Raw genomic sequence first — 17426 nt, forward strand, 5'->3', positions numbered from 1 at the left:
CCCGACCCAATGGGTATTTTCCTCATCCCCGCAACCACCTCAAAAAACTCGATCCCCACCCCCATTTTCGTATTATAAATGGTTAATTCTATGCCTGGCCTCATCTCCGCAACTGAGAGTTTATAAACTTTCTTGACAAGACTTAAGCCCTGTTTGGGATTGCTTCGCTTTTAAAAAAATCAGATTTTGTTCAAAATTTTAGATTTTATTGTGTTTGGTAAATAAATAAAAAGTAGCTTTAATTGAAAGTTATAAGTCACTGGCAGCAGATTTTAAAAGCAGCTCAGAGGTTGCTTTTAGAAGCTGTTGTGGATCAAAACATGAACTGCAGTTGTTTTATGTACTGACAACACTTTTAAAAATATTATTTACCAAACCGGAAACTGTTTTAATTCACAGCTGATTATTCTTACAATACAGCAAAATCAATTTTTTTTTAAAAAAGTCACAGCAATCCCAAATTGGCTCTTTATAAATATTTTATCCCGAGACATACGAAAATCAAACTTTAGTTTTTCATTATTTTGTCTTCAGTTTGAGTTTTTTGGTTAGACTGAGAAGACGTATCATGGTCTGACCTATAAAACATTTTGGTCTAAAAATTCTTAGTATATTTGAGGACCCGCTAATTGGCCCTTACAACTTGAAAGACTTTCTCTGACACCGCGGCCAGTCAGAGAAGGCATAAGGGTTATGTGAGGCGCTTGTAGCTAGTCCTTAATTTAGTATTTAGACCTCATGACAAGGCTTGAAACCCTTCATTGATTTGTTGAACTTGTACTCGGAAGAATTGGAAAACAAAGAATTGCTTTTTGTGACCTTGGAAATTCTGCAATTTCTTAGCAAGACGCTTGGTGATCAAGCAAATATAATTTTGCTAGAATTATGTGCCGCGAAAAAAAAAAAATAGTACCTTAGATTTTGGTTTAGGTTTCATTCCCATGTCGCCTAGCCATCGACAAACTCTTGAAGCTAAGACAGGCACATATCAAAAACTTGAGAAGGATTTTTGTTTTTGGGGAAGATTTAAAGCTAAGTATAGGAGGCATGATGATTATTTCTCTTTTCGTTTTTAATTAAAAATAACGTAACAAATACTTTTTAGCGCTGGAAAAGGAACAAAGCTAGAAAGATCCAACGACATGCATAGAATCTTTGGTGGAATATGGAGATTAAACAATCTAATAAGAGCAGGGAATTCAAATCCAGGTTGGAGACTGAGACCTTGGATCAATCTGATCACCCATACTTGTTTATATAAGTACATGGAATTAACAAAGTATCAATCGCATCATTATCTACTCATACAGAAACTATTGAGAGACAGAGAGATGAGTGAGGGGCGTCTGTTTTTCGCAAATGGAAACCTGCGATACTTCCTGGCCTTTGCCAAATCACTATACTTCAAGTTCAAGAAACTACTTGAATACAAGGGAGAGCAAAAGTGCAGTAGCCTCAGTAGTGATTATGGATGCTGGCATGGGTTACCTGAAGAAATCTTGGAGAAAATTGTGCAGAATCTGGGGTTAAGTGATCGAATACGCTTGAGCATCCTTTGCAAGTCTTGGAGGCCAGTTGTTATGAATAGTTCCGCACATGAATTTCCCTGGTTAGTACTTCCTCAATCCCCGGATTGCAGCAATGACAAAACTCTAAGCTTTTTCAGCCTCTCCGATGGCAAAGTTGTCGATTTGAAGCTGCCCAAGCAAGTTCAAGGAGGATGGTTTTATGGATCTTCTAAAGGGTGGCTGATTATGATCAAGGAACAAGGACTAAACTCTCAGATATTTCTACTCAATCCAATTTCAGGGGACCTACACCAGCTTCCATCCTTGGCAACAATTCCATCTTTTCAAAAGTATGTAGAAGACAAAAAATGGAAACTTTACGGCGGCTCCCTTTTCTTTCATCAAATTGTGTTATCTACCTCAAATGTTAATTCAGATCAATGTGTTGTAGCAGCAAGTTTTGATTCTTGCGATGAACTGGCGTTGTGCAGACCTGGAGGCAAAACATGGAGTGTCTTTCGTCCATTAGATCATGAACACGAAGGCCTTGCCCAATTATTATTTTCCAGTGGTAAGCTATACGCCTTGATTGGTGGTGAGATTAAGAAAGAAGGTATTGTAGCTCAGACCTTAAGATTTGGAGATCATGCACTGGAACTGATGATGGTCTATGTTGGTGCATTAATCATACCGCCAATAGGGGAGATTGAGGAGTACAATGACCACGAAGTCTACTTACAAGGTCTGACTAGCTCATTCTTGTTAGAATCAACCAACAATGAAGTCCTACTGATTCATAAAGTGGACGACTATTTTATAATGGTAAATAACGATTCCGAGGAGGACTCGGAAGCAGATATTCTTGAAGGCGAGGATGAAGGCAACGACATGGAAGAAGAAGGCAATTACGATGAAGGTGATGATAATTATAATGATAATGATGCTGAAGATGTGGAAGGTAATGATGAGGATGAAGAAGAAGAAGATGAATACTATAATGAAAACAATGATTGGAACGAGTCTATGTATGCGAGGACAAACAGCTTTAAAGTATATAAGATTGATTCCAAAACTGACACAAACAATTTTCTTAGGTTACAAAGTTTGGGAGACCAGATGTTGTTTTTGGCCGAGCACGGTTCTTTGTCTCTCTGCGCAACGGATTTTAAAGAATCCGAAAAGAATTGCATTTATTTTGCAACAAAGGCAACAATGAGACATGTGCTTCCAAAACCACAAACATCTCGCGAGATTGGTCTCTTCAACTTGGATACAGGTAAAATTAAGAGATCTTTTCCAAGCATCAACTTTTCAACTCGGTCTCGAACAAGTTGGTATGTTCCAATTTTATAATTAGTTGAAAGATATTGAGATTTAACATTTACTTTTGAGTGCAGAATGATAGCCATGCACGTTTTTCACTGAACTAGCATCAATGTGACTGGGCTTTAAATTCGATACTTTTGAATGCCATTGTTACAATTTATTTCAGACTCTTCTTTCTGGATGTTCCGCTGGGGGTTTGGCATCCATATTACACTGTAATGAGTTTCTGGGGCTTGTTTTCAACCAGTACCACAGAGAAATGTTCCTTGATGCGTAAGGAATTCTTGGCTTTTGTCAATGTGGAATTTTTGGATTGAGTTATATATAAATCTTTGACTGTCTGTTATGTTTTATTTTGTAGAATTGATGATGTATTTGGTGGGCACACCAAGGAATTTGTAGAGCAGTTAGCTTGCAGCTGTTTCCATTTTCATGTTTGATCAGAGTCAAGCTTAAAGTAGAAATTTAGGTTTAGTTCTGACATCAAAAGTACAAAGCTTGTATTTGAGGTTTTTACCCATTCTTTAAAAAAAAAAGTAAGAGCTTTCGGTTAATTATTTGATTTATTCCCAATTTCTTTAGGATTTAGGCCGTGTTTGTTTGCCTAGAGATGATACCTGGACAAGATAAATTATCTCCTATCTAATGAGGAGTTGTGTTTGGATCCGGACATCCAAGTAACCAGAAAATTTAAATCATGTCTGATCTTCACATCAAATCTTGCTGAGAAGGTAAGATAATTCTCTTATCCATACGGATATGATCAAAAAAGCATAGCTCATCCAATACTGCGCCTTCGTCTTCGACCTCATCGAGAAAACAAATTGAGCATGTCCGCTAAAGAAGAAAAACTAAGAGCTTGATAATTCAATAGCGGATCAAACTTGGCCTCCTCAATGAAACCGCCTCTTCTCATATTCAGATTGGGCAACAAGGATGAGATTCTTTAAGAGGGAATCAATTTCTCGTCCAAGGACCTGGACGACGTCGTTTTCTGATCAATAACAGTCTTGCGGTCTGAACCCACACCCTCGCTGCTACTCTTGATCGTCTTTTTCGATGTAATCCTCTTCGGTGGTGATGCAAGACGGCAGCTTGCGGCGGATGACGATGAGGCAGCCAATGATTTGGTTGACTCTGCTTTAGAAGGCGGAAATCACCATGAGGAAGGCGCTAACTAAGGCAGCCATAGCTAAGTCGAAAGCGAAGGTTGCAGAGGTAGAAGATGAAGATGATGAGTCCATGGCTCTTTTTTTTTTTTTTTTTAGGGGAAATGATCATTTACCAATTTTAGCTTAAAGATTGCCCACTTACCCAAACACTCTAAGAGATTATTTCCCTAATACCCAATTAAGTATTTTTTTTTAAATTCATTTTTATTTATTTTTGGGACAATTTTGCCCTCTCCTTCTTTGTCACTTTGAGAAAGAAGTCATTGGAGACCTTGCTTGACTCTTGCGACTGGTGACTCGACGCCGGTGACCGGTGACCGATGACCGGAATCCGGCACCCAATGACCCTAATCCGGCTACCGGCTACCGGACTGATGACGGGATTCCGGCGTCTGAATTTAGTGCCCCCTAATAATACTCAGTAACCATATTATTACCCCCCAGTAATCATATTATTGCCCCCCAATACTCATATTATTGCCTCCCAATAATTATATTATTGCCCTCCAGTGAATTGCATAAACTCCCAAAACCAAAATGAATACACTACAGGCACAATTGATCAATTTATATGCATATTATTGCCCACCAATACTCATATTATTGCCCCCCAATACTCATATTATTGCCTTCCGATAATCATAGTATTGCCCCGCAATAGACATGTATAACTACTCAATAAAACTTTTTTTTTCATTCTTCTTTCTTTTCAGCAAGAAAGCACAACAAAAATTGCATCCAACTGCAATGTTAACCTACTTCTATTAACAAGATATTACCCAACTATTGTACTTGTTTTCTCAAAAAAAGAAAAGAAAAAAGAAGCCTACTGTACTTGCAAATCATATAGAACTAACGGGGAAAGCAAGCTCTAGAACAACTTGTGCTGAATATTATGAGGCTACAGTACTGCAATGCACTTTCTCTCATTCTTTGGCCAGTTCACCGACCAACCCCCTGCAAACCATCAATGGCAGAAGACGAGACCGCCGCAACAACACCACCACAGATGGAAGAAGAACAGGAGGCAACAACCGTGCAAGCACCAGGGAAAAAAGAAGAAGAGGATGCATCCCTGATCTGACCCGAATCCGAAGAAGAAAAAGCATTCCTAACCGATTTCGACACAGCAACTATCCAAGCCGTATCAGAAGAAGAGGAACCACAGATCGGAGAAGAAGAGGAACCACCGGTGGCTGAAGAAGACGACGCAGCCACGACCCGATCCGAATCCGATGAAGAGAACGCAGTCAGTCTAACCCCGACACCGACCGCATCCACCTCCGCCACCACCACCACAGCCCCTCCCCGGAGTAGCTGAAGCGTGAGCAGCGCGAGTCGACGGTGGAGGACGAGAAGGACCGGCATAAGGTGGTTCAGAGAGAGAGAGAGAGAGTATGAGGGCAATACTGTCAATAGATATTAGATTGGGTAAATGAGGTTAAAAAAAACTCTTAGTGGAGCAAGTGGATAATTTTTAGACTAAAATTGGGTAAGTGGTCGGCCCTTTTTTTTTTAATCTTTTAGTTATCAAGTTCTCAATCCTATTACACAAACGCAAGATTGGTTTAGAGTTAGCATCTCATATCCAATCTAATCTAGTCTAATCCATTTTGAAATCCTAATCAAATCTTATCTACTCTACCAAATGTGGCCTTAGTTTCTAAGCTTCCATAGTTTTGTTGTGAGCTTATCACGATAAGGATAGTCCTTCCTGTGTACAAAATTAGAGAAACAGTTCAGCTACATGTTCACAACTTTCTTTTGAGTTGCTTTTAGTGCGTTCTTGAGGAGTGAAATTTGCACTCCCAAATTACAATTTGCACTCCCCCTTCTTATTTTATAATTTTCTTATATTATGATAGCATGGCTTTCCTATATTACCCCTTGTCATGATTATTATGTCCCACTAATTTCTAATCCTCTCATCTCTCTCTCTCTCCCCCTCTATTCTTTAACGATGATCTCTCTACTCTTTTTCTTCTTCTTCATTATCTTTTCTATTTAAATCCTATTTTTGGATTCATTTGGAAGACTAATGTTGATGCTTTTAGAAACAAAGAAAGATGACAAGCAATCTAAGGGAAAAGTTCACCGATCCTGTTTGGAAAATTGATGTTTCTTCCCCGGTTTGAAAATTTCTTGGTGTAAAGATCAACTAACTTTTTCTCTGTTATCAATCTCTATGAATCTTAACTTGTCTAATGATTGAACAAACCCAAAAACCTTTCTCCCACTTGCTCTCAAAATCACGATTTGCCTCTCAATAAACTGGGTTTTTTGTTTTGAATTGAAACTCAAATATAAAGAGCAAAAGTGCAGAACCCATAAAGAAAACAACAAATTTTAGAGATTGATGACTCGAATATTGGGAATAATCTGACCATGAAATTGGGTGTTTGTGATCCTTGTTCAGTGTATTCATTGGGCAATTTTTTTTGTTTTTGAATCAAACCTCACAAATGCAATGAAAAAGATTTATTACAAAAGAGAAATACAAGTAAATATCCTACACTTCCCAAATGTAAAGTACTACGAATGAGGAATGACAGACAACATCATGCCTTCCAAAACAAAAGAACTCATCTAAAACGAAAACTAGGGAGACCCAACTTATCTCTTAAACAAAATTAATTAACGAAGCTTGGAGATGAATCAAACCAAGTAAAGCCCATACCTGAAGCGCCAAAATTGGCCAAAGCACCCTGGTTTCCTTCACGAAAAATATGTGAACAACGAAATTGCATCATTGAAATACGATGCACACAATTTTTCCATGCCACCTGTAATTGCCAAGGTACTTTGAGGAGAGCGGAGAAAATTCATAATTAGGGACGAGTCAACTTCACGCCAAATGCTTCCAATCACGAACCCATGCAAGCAATAAACTCTACTTAATTTGATCAACTACTTTTGGTCTTGAAGAATAGGCTGTTGATATCATATATTCATATCTTATATCAAATCTCTCTAATAATCGACATCTACTCTCTTGATATTTCCTTTTTAGTTTTTCTTCCCTTGAGAGTCCCTCAACTTGATCTATTTAAGAAAGAAAACCTGAGAATCTCACAAATCAGGTTCAAAATATAAAGGAAGAGCAGAGAGAAAGAACCGCAAATTTTGGAAGATTTAAGGAGCAATTGTGGAACAACAAAGAGATGTAGTGTATAGATAATATTAAAATAATGCAAATTTCACTCCTCTTTTTCTTCTGTAAGTTGTATTTTACTCGGTTATGAAGTTCCTTCATGTTTATTAACATGTTGTGGCACAGACTTGAGAAATTTGATGTGACTCGTAAACTTTAAAGGGTAATGAATTGAAATTTAAAATATTGTCTTGTTCAAACTGTCACATTATGGGTTTGGAGTAAGTGTCATCTCTCTCTGTTTATCGAACATTTGATCCTTAAATGTTACAAATTTTAGAAAGCCACCCAAGCCAGTTCAAGGAGGATGGTCTCATGGGTCTTCCAAAGGTTGGTTGATAATGAACAAGGAACAAGGGTACTACACTCTCAGATATTTCTACTCAATCCAATTCCCGGATTCCAACACCTACTTCCATCCTTGACAGCTATTCCATCTTTTCCAAAGTACATATAAACAAAAAATTCGTAACTTTACTGCGGCTCCTTATTCTTTGGTCAAGTTGTGTTATCTAACTCAAAAATTAATTCAGTGTGCGCGGTAGCAGCAACTTTTGATTTTTGCAAGGAATTGGGGTTGTGGAGACCTGGAGACAAAACATGGAGTGTCTTTGGTCCTTTATATCATAAACGTGACTATGGCATTGTCAAGTTATTATTTTCCAGTGGTAAGCTATACGCCTTGATTGCTAGTAAGATTAAGAAAGACATGATTGTAGCTCGGACCTTAAGATCTGGAGATCATGCACTGGAACTTGTGATGGTCTATGTTGGTAAAATCGAACTGATCGAAGAGATTGAAGAGTATAATGACCACGTACACAGTCTACTTACGAAGTCTAGCTACCTCTTTGCGCTTGCACCATTCTTCCCTGTCGATCTGCTTTGTCTGGTTTTCTTTTCAACTTCTATCGTTCTTTCTTTTGGCCTCATTGGGGGTGCACTTCTTGATTGCACACCTTCCCTGCTTGGTCAACTCGGTGGTGATGGGGCCAGTGGCTGCCATGATTGATGGTGATGTCTTGAGAGAGAACAAAGCTTTTGGGAGAAAATTATGAGCGTGGGTTAGAGGGTTTAGGAGAAAATAAAAGGAGGGTGGGTCATGTTTTTGTTTGGGAGAGAATTGATTCGGTTGAAGTTTTCGTCTCCATTACTAGCAGTCGTTAGGATGTTGGATGTAAGCAAGAATTCATAATAAAAAAAACTAAAAACAGACAGATATGATGGAATGCAGGACATCTACGTACCAATTGAAAGTTCAACAATAATAAGGGAAAATTTGCAAAAAATGAAAATCAGACCTCTCGGACAAAGAGAGCTAGACAAAAAAATAAAATAAACAAACATAGTTTTAATCTCTCACATTTAAGTTAATTCAATAGTCCTAATTAAAAAACCTCTCATCTAGAGAAACCCTAAGACTGGGGGCTCTGTTTCTACAAGCTTCTTCTCGTCCGGCAGCTCCCAGACTTCCAGGCTGGCCTCCAGCCTCGCCTTCGTCTTGGGATTTTTGCTGCCGGACAGGAAATCAATCTCTACTTCTCATAGGACTCTGTCGAAGGAGTTTTTTCTCGGGTTTCTGTTAGAAGGTTTGGTTGGGCCGGTGGTGAGGAGGTGGTCGTGGTGTTACAAACTGAATATTGACCTCCGTGAAGAGTTTTTTGGACCAGCAGCGCCATGGGTTTCAATTAGTGGCTGTGCGTGGGGTTGTAAGGACCCGGATCGGGGATGGTTTTTGTTCCGTGATGACACAGGTCGGCTGCGTGGCTAGAAACGATTGAATCGCCTGGAGAGATGTCATGGCGGTGGGGATCGTGACTAGACTGGTCGAACGACTTGGGTCAGCCGGAACTCGACCGGAATGTGACGTACAAAGAAGGGGATGGGAGCAGATGGTTTGGATTGGACTGAACCAGATGATGGGCCTGAAGGGATCACCTGGGTGACTACCCTGCTAGGCTTCTAGTTGTTGGGCTGGGGTCCTACCCTAGTTCATTAGCTTCTAAATTTGGGCTAGGGTTTAGGCTCTCGGCCCAAACCTATGTTTTCAGCTTTTGTCTAATTACAATAAGTTTCCTTGTATTAGGAGTCTAACGAGTGTAGTTTGACATGTCTATTCGCTATGTTTTTCATAGCTTATAGGCTTGCTTTTATTTGAGCGATAAGTTCCAAGATAGTTGGTCTATCTTATGTACCACTGTGACTCCCCACGAAACCTTGTTTTGGCCATTGTTATGTGTCAGCGGGTGGGTATATAATGGCCTTCTTAGCATGCGCTCTTATCAATGGAATTACCATTATTTCAAAAAAAAAAAAAAAAAAACCTAATTAATGATCGTCATAACCATATGTTTGTTTTGTCGAGCCCCTTATCAATTTTTTATTTTATTTTATTTTATTTTATATAATTGTTCTAAATATTTGTTTAAAGTTATAAGTATTTTCTAGGAATGTAAAGAATTTTGAAGGATGTCGACATGATGTGTGCCTCTTCAAACTAGGGTTTTAGTCGTAGAATTGTAATAGGAGAAGGTTCTAGATTCTAGTTATGTTCGGATTCTATTATCTTTCATGTACTCTGTAACTCCCTATATAAAGGGCTCCTATTATCAATAATACAAGACAATTCTCTGCATCCCAATTTCCTTAAACACGTTATCAGCACGAGCCCTAACCCTAGCCCAAAAAAAAAAAAAAAAAACCTAAAAAACCCTAATCACCAAAACTGCAGCAAGCCTGCAGCCTCCCTGCCGCAAGCCTGCAGCCCTCCTATCGCACGCCCTGCAGCCCTTGCTGCCCCAGCCTGCTGCTGAGCCTATTGCCCTGAGCTGCAGTCCTGCTACAAGCCCTGCAGTCCCTAGCCCCACACACTGCGGTTCCCTGCCTTAAGCTCAAGCCCTACGCCCTATTGCTGCCTGCCTCCGCTGCAGCCACCGCACACATCTGCCTACAACCTGCTGCAGTCCTGCAGCCTCACCACAACTTCACCGCAGCGCCGAGTCCCTGCTGCTGCTCGACTTCTGCCGCAAGCCTCACCACCCTGCCCAGCCAGCTTGCTGCCCCCTACGCTGCAGCCCACAGTCCTGCAGCCTTGCCCAGCACGCCTGCAATCCTTGCACGACTCCCCGCAGCAGCTAGCCTCTGTTGCTGCCTTTGCACAGCAGCCCCCGCCACGCACCTGCAGTCTGCCCCAGCAGCAGCAACTCCCAAATGCAGCAGTCCAGAAGCAGCAGCAACTCCTGCTGTCGAAAGAAAAAAAAACCCCAGAAAACAGAAAGAGGAAGAAAAAGACGGGTAGAAGAAGGAGGGAGAAGGAGTGGGTCCAGAAGAAGAAAAGAAAGAAAAGAAGGAGAAAAAAAAAGTAAAAGGAAGGGAGAAGGGCAGCCCACCAACTGCCAATTTCCTACCAGATTCTGGCAATCCTAATTTAGCTACACGCCTGCATCAACAAGTGCGTGTATAAAGAATCGTGAAGCAAAGCTTCAAATTACCAAGTAAGTTTTTACGATTAAAGTTCCTCCTTTCTTGTCTTTTAAATTCCTTTATTTTTCTATAGGATTTGTACGTATAATACGAACATGGTTCGATTATTTAAATAAACGGAATTGTGGGGATTCACGCTTTACTAACTAAGAGCGTTCCTAAACCACGAACTAAGATCGTTCGTGAGCATAAAAATATTACGGACTAAGAGCGTTCGTAAGTTACGGACTAAGAGCATCCGTGAGCATGAGAATTTGACCATATCAACATCATTATTTCGGTTTAATCCAAATATTCTTGGAAATTGGTTTCTTGGTAGCATTAAGGCTCGGAAACCTTATATTAGTTGTCGTGGAAGTTTTTACTTTGAAACTAATCTATTCTCCTTCATCTTTGAATGTCGAATGCAAACATGCAAAAACCCGACTTCACTAAACCAGATTCAAATGACATTTGTTATCATCGATGGGTGAATAACGTCAAGAATCACCTCACTACTAATGAGATTCTATGGAGTAGAGCTCACAGAATATGAATTAATTGAGAAATCCTCTCAACCTTCCCCGTCTCAGCACTATTGGTTGCAAAGCAATATAGGCTTGTGTGCAATGCTAGATGGATTACGAGGTTTCATCAACTTATGTCAGTTACTGAGTAAGTTGACAACATACTCGTGAAAAATCATAATTCAAAGGCCCGTTGAAACTAAGAGCGTTCACGAGGCGAATTATAACAGTGCACCGAAAGAAGGGCGCAAGGAGCGGAACCCTAAAAGTTAGGGGACAACAAAATGGACGTGTGGGTCCATACAACCGCCCTACAAAGGAAGGAAAACCGCGAGATAGGCGGACACGTGGCAACTTTGGCCAACGTGGGAGAGGCAAAACCGGCGCCGGCAGTAGTGGTGGTACCGCCACCAACATCCCTAGAAGATGTGCAAATGCACAAGGTGCATCTCAATTAATGGGTGAGGTAATGCTATGGATGTGGATCTTCAGAGCATTGGTTTAAGCGCTAGAATGCGAGTGGAAAAACAAAGCTGCACAATACAAGGTATATAAAAGATATGAGAGAGCATGAGGCTCATCTTGCAGTTGAAGGAGATGATGGAGATGACAATGACGTCAATCTCATCATTACGGGCTTCAAATCTGGTGAGGAAACAACAATGTTGATGCCGCAGATTTTGATTAAATAGTCTTTCATTTTCCAAGAATTATATAATGGCAATTATGCCTTAATGAATAAATGGCATTTGGTTTTAACTCTTTCTCACTAGGCGTACTCAATTAAACATGATGTCTAGGAAACTAAGTTGCGATTAGTGGTGCTTAAGCGAGCCTCACTCCACCGACCTCTCCTCTTACTTTCCTGGTCATATTTAATTGGAATTACCAAAAGGATTGAGTGACTACAATTTGTCTACATTTCATTTTATTTGGATTAGATTTGATCAAGAAACTTTGATGTAATCGTTGGCTATTATTAATAAAGTGTCGATTCTTTTAATTTTGAGCTTTATTCACTTAGGTATGTTTCCCAGAGAGCTAGAATGCCTCGCGGATAATGCTGCTACGCACATCATACCTTGACATAGGCAATTATTCATTAGGATGATACCTACTCAATCTTTTGTGACTACGATGGTAGGGCCATCACAATTAATTCATGGTCAAGGACCAACTCATTTCCAAATGACACATTGATTTATGTCACTGTAGCTCTCTTCGCTCCTAGGGCCGGAGGTCCCCCTTTTGAGCTTTCAAGTTATTAGAGCCAACGGTTTTCATGTGGAAACACATAGCGAGAATGGACATAAGTTCCTTTGCATTATCTCAAATAACTATGAGTATTAGAGAAACTCATGTGTCGCTCTAGTGAGTTATATGTAACCACTATTTGAGTAATTGAGTCCAATAACGTCATAATAGATGACTTTGGGACATCGACACATATAGGCTTTGGCATGACCAATTGGGACATCCAGGTCATGATATGATGATCCATTTATTAAAGAATTCATGCGGATATCCATTCTTTTGAGTGAAAAGAAGTATGAATCAAAAGTTGATTCAAGGAGAAGGACCATGCCGTCACCCCCTACGGCAAGAGCTTGGTATTAACGCCAAGAGTGGCAATGTGCCACCTCTCTCCACTTCTCAAGTCAATTGTGATTTCGTGGCTCAACCAAAATCCTCATTGGTTGCTTCTAAGGCCTATTGCTCATTTCCCAAAGCCTGCTCTTTAAGGATCGAGACCATCGTATGCAAAGGACACATGTGTTCTCAGAAAATCCAATGGGATTCTGTGGATCGACTCAACCAACTTGCGGACTGCTTAGATGTTTGATGCTGTTGGTTGATATGCGGACACGCTGGTCACGTGTCGCACTATGGTCCACTCGTAATGCTGCTTAAGATGAACTCCTAGCCCAAATTATATGGCTACAGGCTCACTACCTAGATCATCCCGTTCAGTCAATTCAACTTGACAATGCTAGAGAGTTTACATCGAAAATTTTTCGATGACTATTGCATATCATTTGGTATTGATATCAAGTATCATATTCTCATGTACACACCCAACTGGTCTCGCGGAAAAGCCATCGTTAGATGACTACGTTGGTAGCCCGGACATTGGTAATGCGCACCAATATTTCTGCTTGGATTATGCAATATCGCATGCAGCTATGCTAATTCGTCTACTACTCATAGAAGTTACTCAACTTTTATTTGCGTTTCAACTAGTGAATGGGTTCGAGTCTAATCTCGTACTTATGCATATTTGAGTGTGCGGTTTATGTGCCAATTGCGCCGCCACAGCGCATCAACATGAGTCATTGCAACTAATGCATGTATATATTTGTGTTGAACATAAGTCTCCAACTATAAGTCCGCTATGTAAAACCCTAGACAGGCAATCTCTTTTTCGCTGGATTTGCGGATTGTCACTTTGATGAGACAGTCTTCCCATCATTAGGGGGAGATTAGAACGTCAATGTTCTTAAGGAACGACAAGAATTGTCGTGGTCTGTCCCCACTATGTCTCATCTTGATCCCCTAAAAGTGACGAGATCACATATACCCTGCTGCAAACATGCCTGTAAGGATTGATGTCCCCACAAGAGGACATGGTGTCACCCAGAGAAGATGGGCACGGCACCACCACCATGGATGGTGGTATGGTGACGCCACAAGGTGGCATAATGGCTTCATAGGCCATGGGTTCAGTTAGAGAGGGTAGGAGACCCATAGGTTCGATGGATTTTCGCCTTAGGAAGAGAGCGAGTTTGGCACGACTTGATCCATTGATCATTGATACTCAAAATCCGTCTCATGAGAATATTCTGGATTATGGTTATGTCCAAGGGACATCATTGGGGGATGCCTCAATGTTAGAACCAATTCCTGAGAATATAGAGATCTCTACGAATTACACTAATGTACATGAAGACGTGGAATTATTGAGACCAATGACATCGAACCTTACTCCGTTGAAGAATGCCAACATAGAGAAAATTGGCCTAAATGGAAAAATGCAATCCAGGTTGAATTGGATTCACTAACGAAGAGGAAGGATTTATGGTCTGAGATGCCAGCACCTCCTAACATAAAACCTGTTGACATTAATTGGTCTTCGTTAGATAGCGTGATGAGAAAAAGAGATGATAATCTCGCCTTATGGCGCAAGGCTTCTCACAAAACGCTCTGGAATCGACTACGAGAAGACATATTTTCTCATAATGGATGTCATTGCACTCCACTACCTTGTTAGTTTGGTAGTTTTCAAATAACTGAACATGCAGCTTACGAATGTGGTCACTACGTATCTCTATAGGGATCTAGATACGGGATATAATGAAGGTTCCTATGAACTTCATTTACCCAAGTCAAGTGGCTCTAGACCACGGAACGCGTTTGCAATGAAGGTGAAACGCTCACTAAAGTGACTACTTGATTGGGAAGGGATATGATGAACTATGCCCCTGCGTTTTCATGACAAGTTCCAGATTTGCAATTGTCACGGTTTATGTTGATAAACATAATCGAAACCCTTGAGAGTTAAGGGAAACCGCTGAAGACCTGAAATCCGAGTTTGAGATGAAGGACCTTGGGAAAACACGGTTTTGTCTAGATTTAGAACTTGTATACCGTGTCAACAAATGTTTTGCATTTTGATAAAGTCAAAGATGCACTCCCATGGTCGTCCGTAGTCTTGATCCTAAGAGGGATACATTTCGTCCCATGGATGATGACGAAGACGTGTTAATTGGCAAAAATATCTTACCTAAGTGCAATAGGCGCATTATTGTACTTAACACAATACAAGACTGAACACCTCATTTGTTATGAACTTGTTGGCTAGATGTAGCCCTGCGCCAATGCAACGCCATTGGACTGATATAAAGACAATCTTTTGTTACGTAAAATGTACGATAGATATGGGCTTGTTCTATCCCTGCAGAGAGAAAAGAATGACGGAAGAATGAGAATGGATCTCATTAGCCCAAGTGGCACTGTCCAAGATGCCGTGATCGGTAAAGCCATCGGTCACCCATCCTCCTCCCTTATATTAAAACGATGATGATGTTTTGATGGGATTTGCTGATGCAGGGTATCTCTCTGACCCTCACAGAGGTCGCTCCCAAACGGGTTATGTCTTTACCATAGGAAGCACCGCGATATCTTGGAGGTCTACAAAGCAGACCCTTGTTGCTACTTCCTCAAATCATGCAGAGATTATTGCTCTACATGAAGCCGTACGAGAATGCATATGGCTAAGGTCTGTAGTCAGACACATTCGAGGAACTTGAGGTTTGAAGTCTATCACAGATGAACCTACATGCATTTATGAGGATAATGCAGCTTGTATTGAGCAAATGAAGTTAGGTTTCATCAAGAGCAACAACACCAAGCATATATCGCCTAAGTTCTTTTACAATCAGCAACAATAAGCACTTCTAAATATTGAAGTGAATCAAATCCGATCAGAGGATAATGCTGATAAGAGCACAAAGTGTGACGTTTTTAATATGTATTTTCCCTCATTTGGGCTAAGTTATTCTCTTAAAATTAATAATTATAATATAGTTTATGTTTTTAGGTACTTCAAGGTCGGAAATGGAGAAAAGATGTGAAAAAGAGCATAAATTAAGGACAAATCATTTTAGAAACTTTCCTCTTTCATTTTAGGAAATATTTCCTATTTTGTTTTAGGGAACTTTCTTCATTTGAACTTTCCTATTTCTGATTTTCTTGTTTTAAGGAGAGAATTTAGGAGTCCATCGCATTAAGAACTCTTGACTGATGAAATCAAGGAAAACTTAAAAGAAAAAAAAACTTGCATAAATCAGGAAGAATTCAAGGAGATAAAATGGAGTGTTTATAGTCAATATTTATTCCTAATTATCTTATTTACTATTGATTATATCACTAATTAAATTCTGATTTTTCTTGATTGTAGGAGTTCATTATGTGCACAATTGGAATAAGATATTAGTGCAATTCAAAGGAGAGGAATAAGGGATGTATCTGGTCACTATTCAAGGAACATACAATGAGTCATTAAGGGGAAAAGAGATCAGAAAAATCAAGACTTTGTCATGAGAAAATCAAGCAAATTTGAAGGAGAAATCACCTCTAGATGATTGGCCATGATTGCATCACAAGAGTGGAGAATTCCACTATAAATAGCAGCCATTCTCTACTCCAAAATCATCACTTCTTCATGCAAAATTCAGTTCATTAGCCTAGCTCTCTTCTCTCCAAAACCCTCTCCAAATATTCAGAAAAAGCCTCTTGTCGTGAAGAGCTTTAGGACTTCTCCAAGGCTATTCGTGTTCTTGAAGGCCAAGCCCTGTGTTCTCTTGACATTCTCCAAGCTTCCTTGAAGATCAAAAAGTGTAATCCATGGCCCTTATTTCTGTTTTCGTACTCTTTAGTATTGAATTTCAGATTTCGTTTATGAACTTTATTATTGGAGTTGAATTTTTGTTAAGAATGAGTTTATGTTAGTAATTTTCAGATTTATTTTTTTATGTTCTTGAGTTATTTATGATATCTTTATAATCTGATTTTGTGCCATCCTTTTATATCTTTAAGCATATGATTTTGGTTGAATAATGATGTTAATCTGCAGGTTAATAAAGCCAAATTTGTGTTCTGATTCACCTAATCGTTTTAGGGAAGAAATTAAAGTGGTAAAGGCTATGTACAATGATCGAGATTATATGCTACATGTTTGTGCGTTTGTAACTTCTTATGGATGCATACATGTTTGGATTCAGAATTCTAATTGCACTTAATGATTCATATTTAATGTTGACGGATGCTCTTCAGTATTAACGTGATGTTTTATATGAAATATTTTTAAGTTATGGACTTTTCCTAACTTAGGAGATTAAAAAGAAGAATTAAAGTGATACTCGATCTCTTCAGACTTGTACTTCGAATTCATTTATGATATTTAGAGTTGGCACGATTTTAGGTTGTATAGATTGAAATAATTCATTGCATGTTGATATGGTTTGAAAATTCGGATTTGAGTGTGGAGAAGTCGATTATTGTAGATAGTTTTATTTGTTTTGTTTTTATTTTAAGTAGATTAGAAACCAAATCTCAAAACCCCCATTTTATTCTTTTATTTGTTAACTGACCTTTTTGTGTTGGTGTGCCCTACAATCCCCGGACTGAACGATCCCTACTTATCCTATATTGACAACTACATTTTGTAGATTTAAATTGTGAGGCTATTTCAGCCGCATCAATGTAGTGGACTTATTTACTA

At 39.5% G+C, this 17426-nt stretch overlaps 1 protein-coding gene across 1 annotated transcript; it reads left to right on the forward strand.

Annotated features, from left to right (window-relative positions):
* The first annotated feature begins 1331 nt into the window (after positions 1 to 1331).
* Positions 1332 to 2910, forward strand: LOC112170604. The gene is made up of 2 exons (XM_024307950.1): positions 1332 to 2784; positions 2906 to 2910. Exons 1-2 carry the CDS (start codon positions 1332 to 1334, stop codon positions 2908 to 2910), a joined length of 1458 nt encoding a protein of 485 aa, XP_024163718.1.
* Positions 2911 to 17426: the final 14516 nt, after the last annotated feature.

This window comes from Rosa chinensis, chromosome 6 (assembly GCF_002994745.2).
Source record: "Rosa chinensis cultivar Old Blush chromosome 6, RchiOBHm-V2, whole genome shotgun sequence".
NCBI classification, from domain to species: domain Eukaryota; kingdom Viridiplantae; phylum Streptophyta; class Magnoliopsida; order Rosales; family Rosaceae; genus Rosa; species Rosa chinensis.

Bases quoted from the DNA above. Each gene is read 5' to 3' on its own strand.
- LOC112170604 (XM_024307950.1), top strand. From the start codon at position 1,332: ATGAGTGAGGGGCGTCTGTTTTTCGCAAATGGAAACCTGCGATACTTC.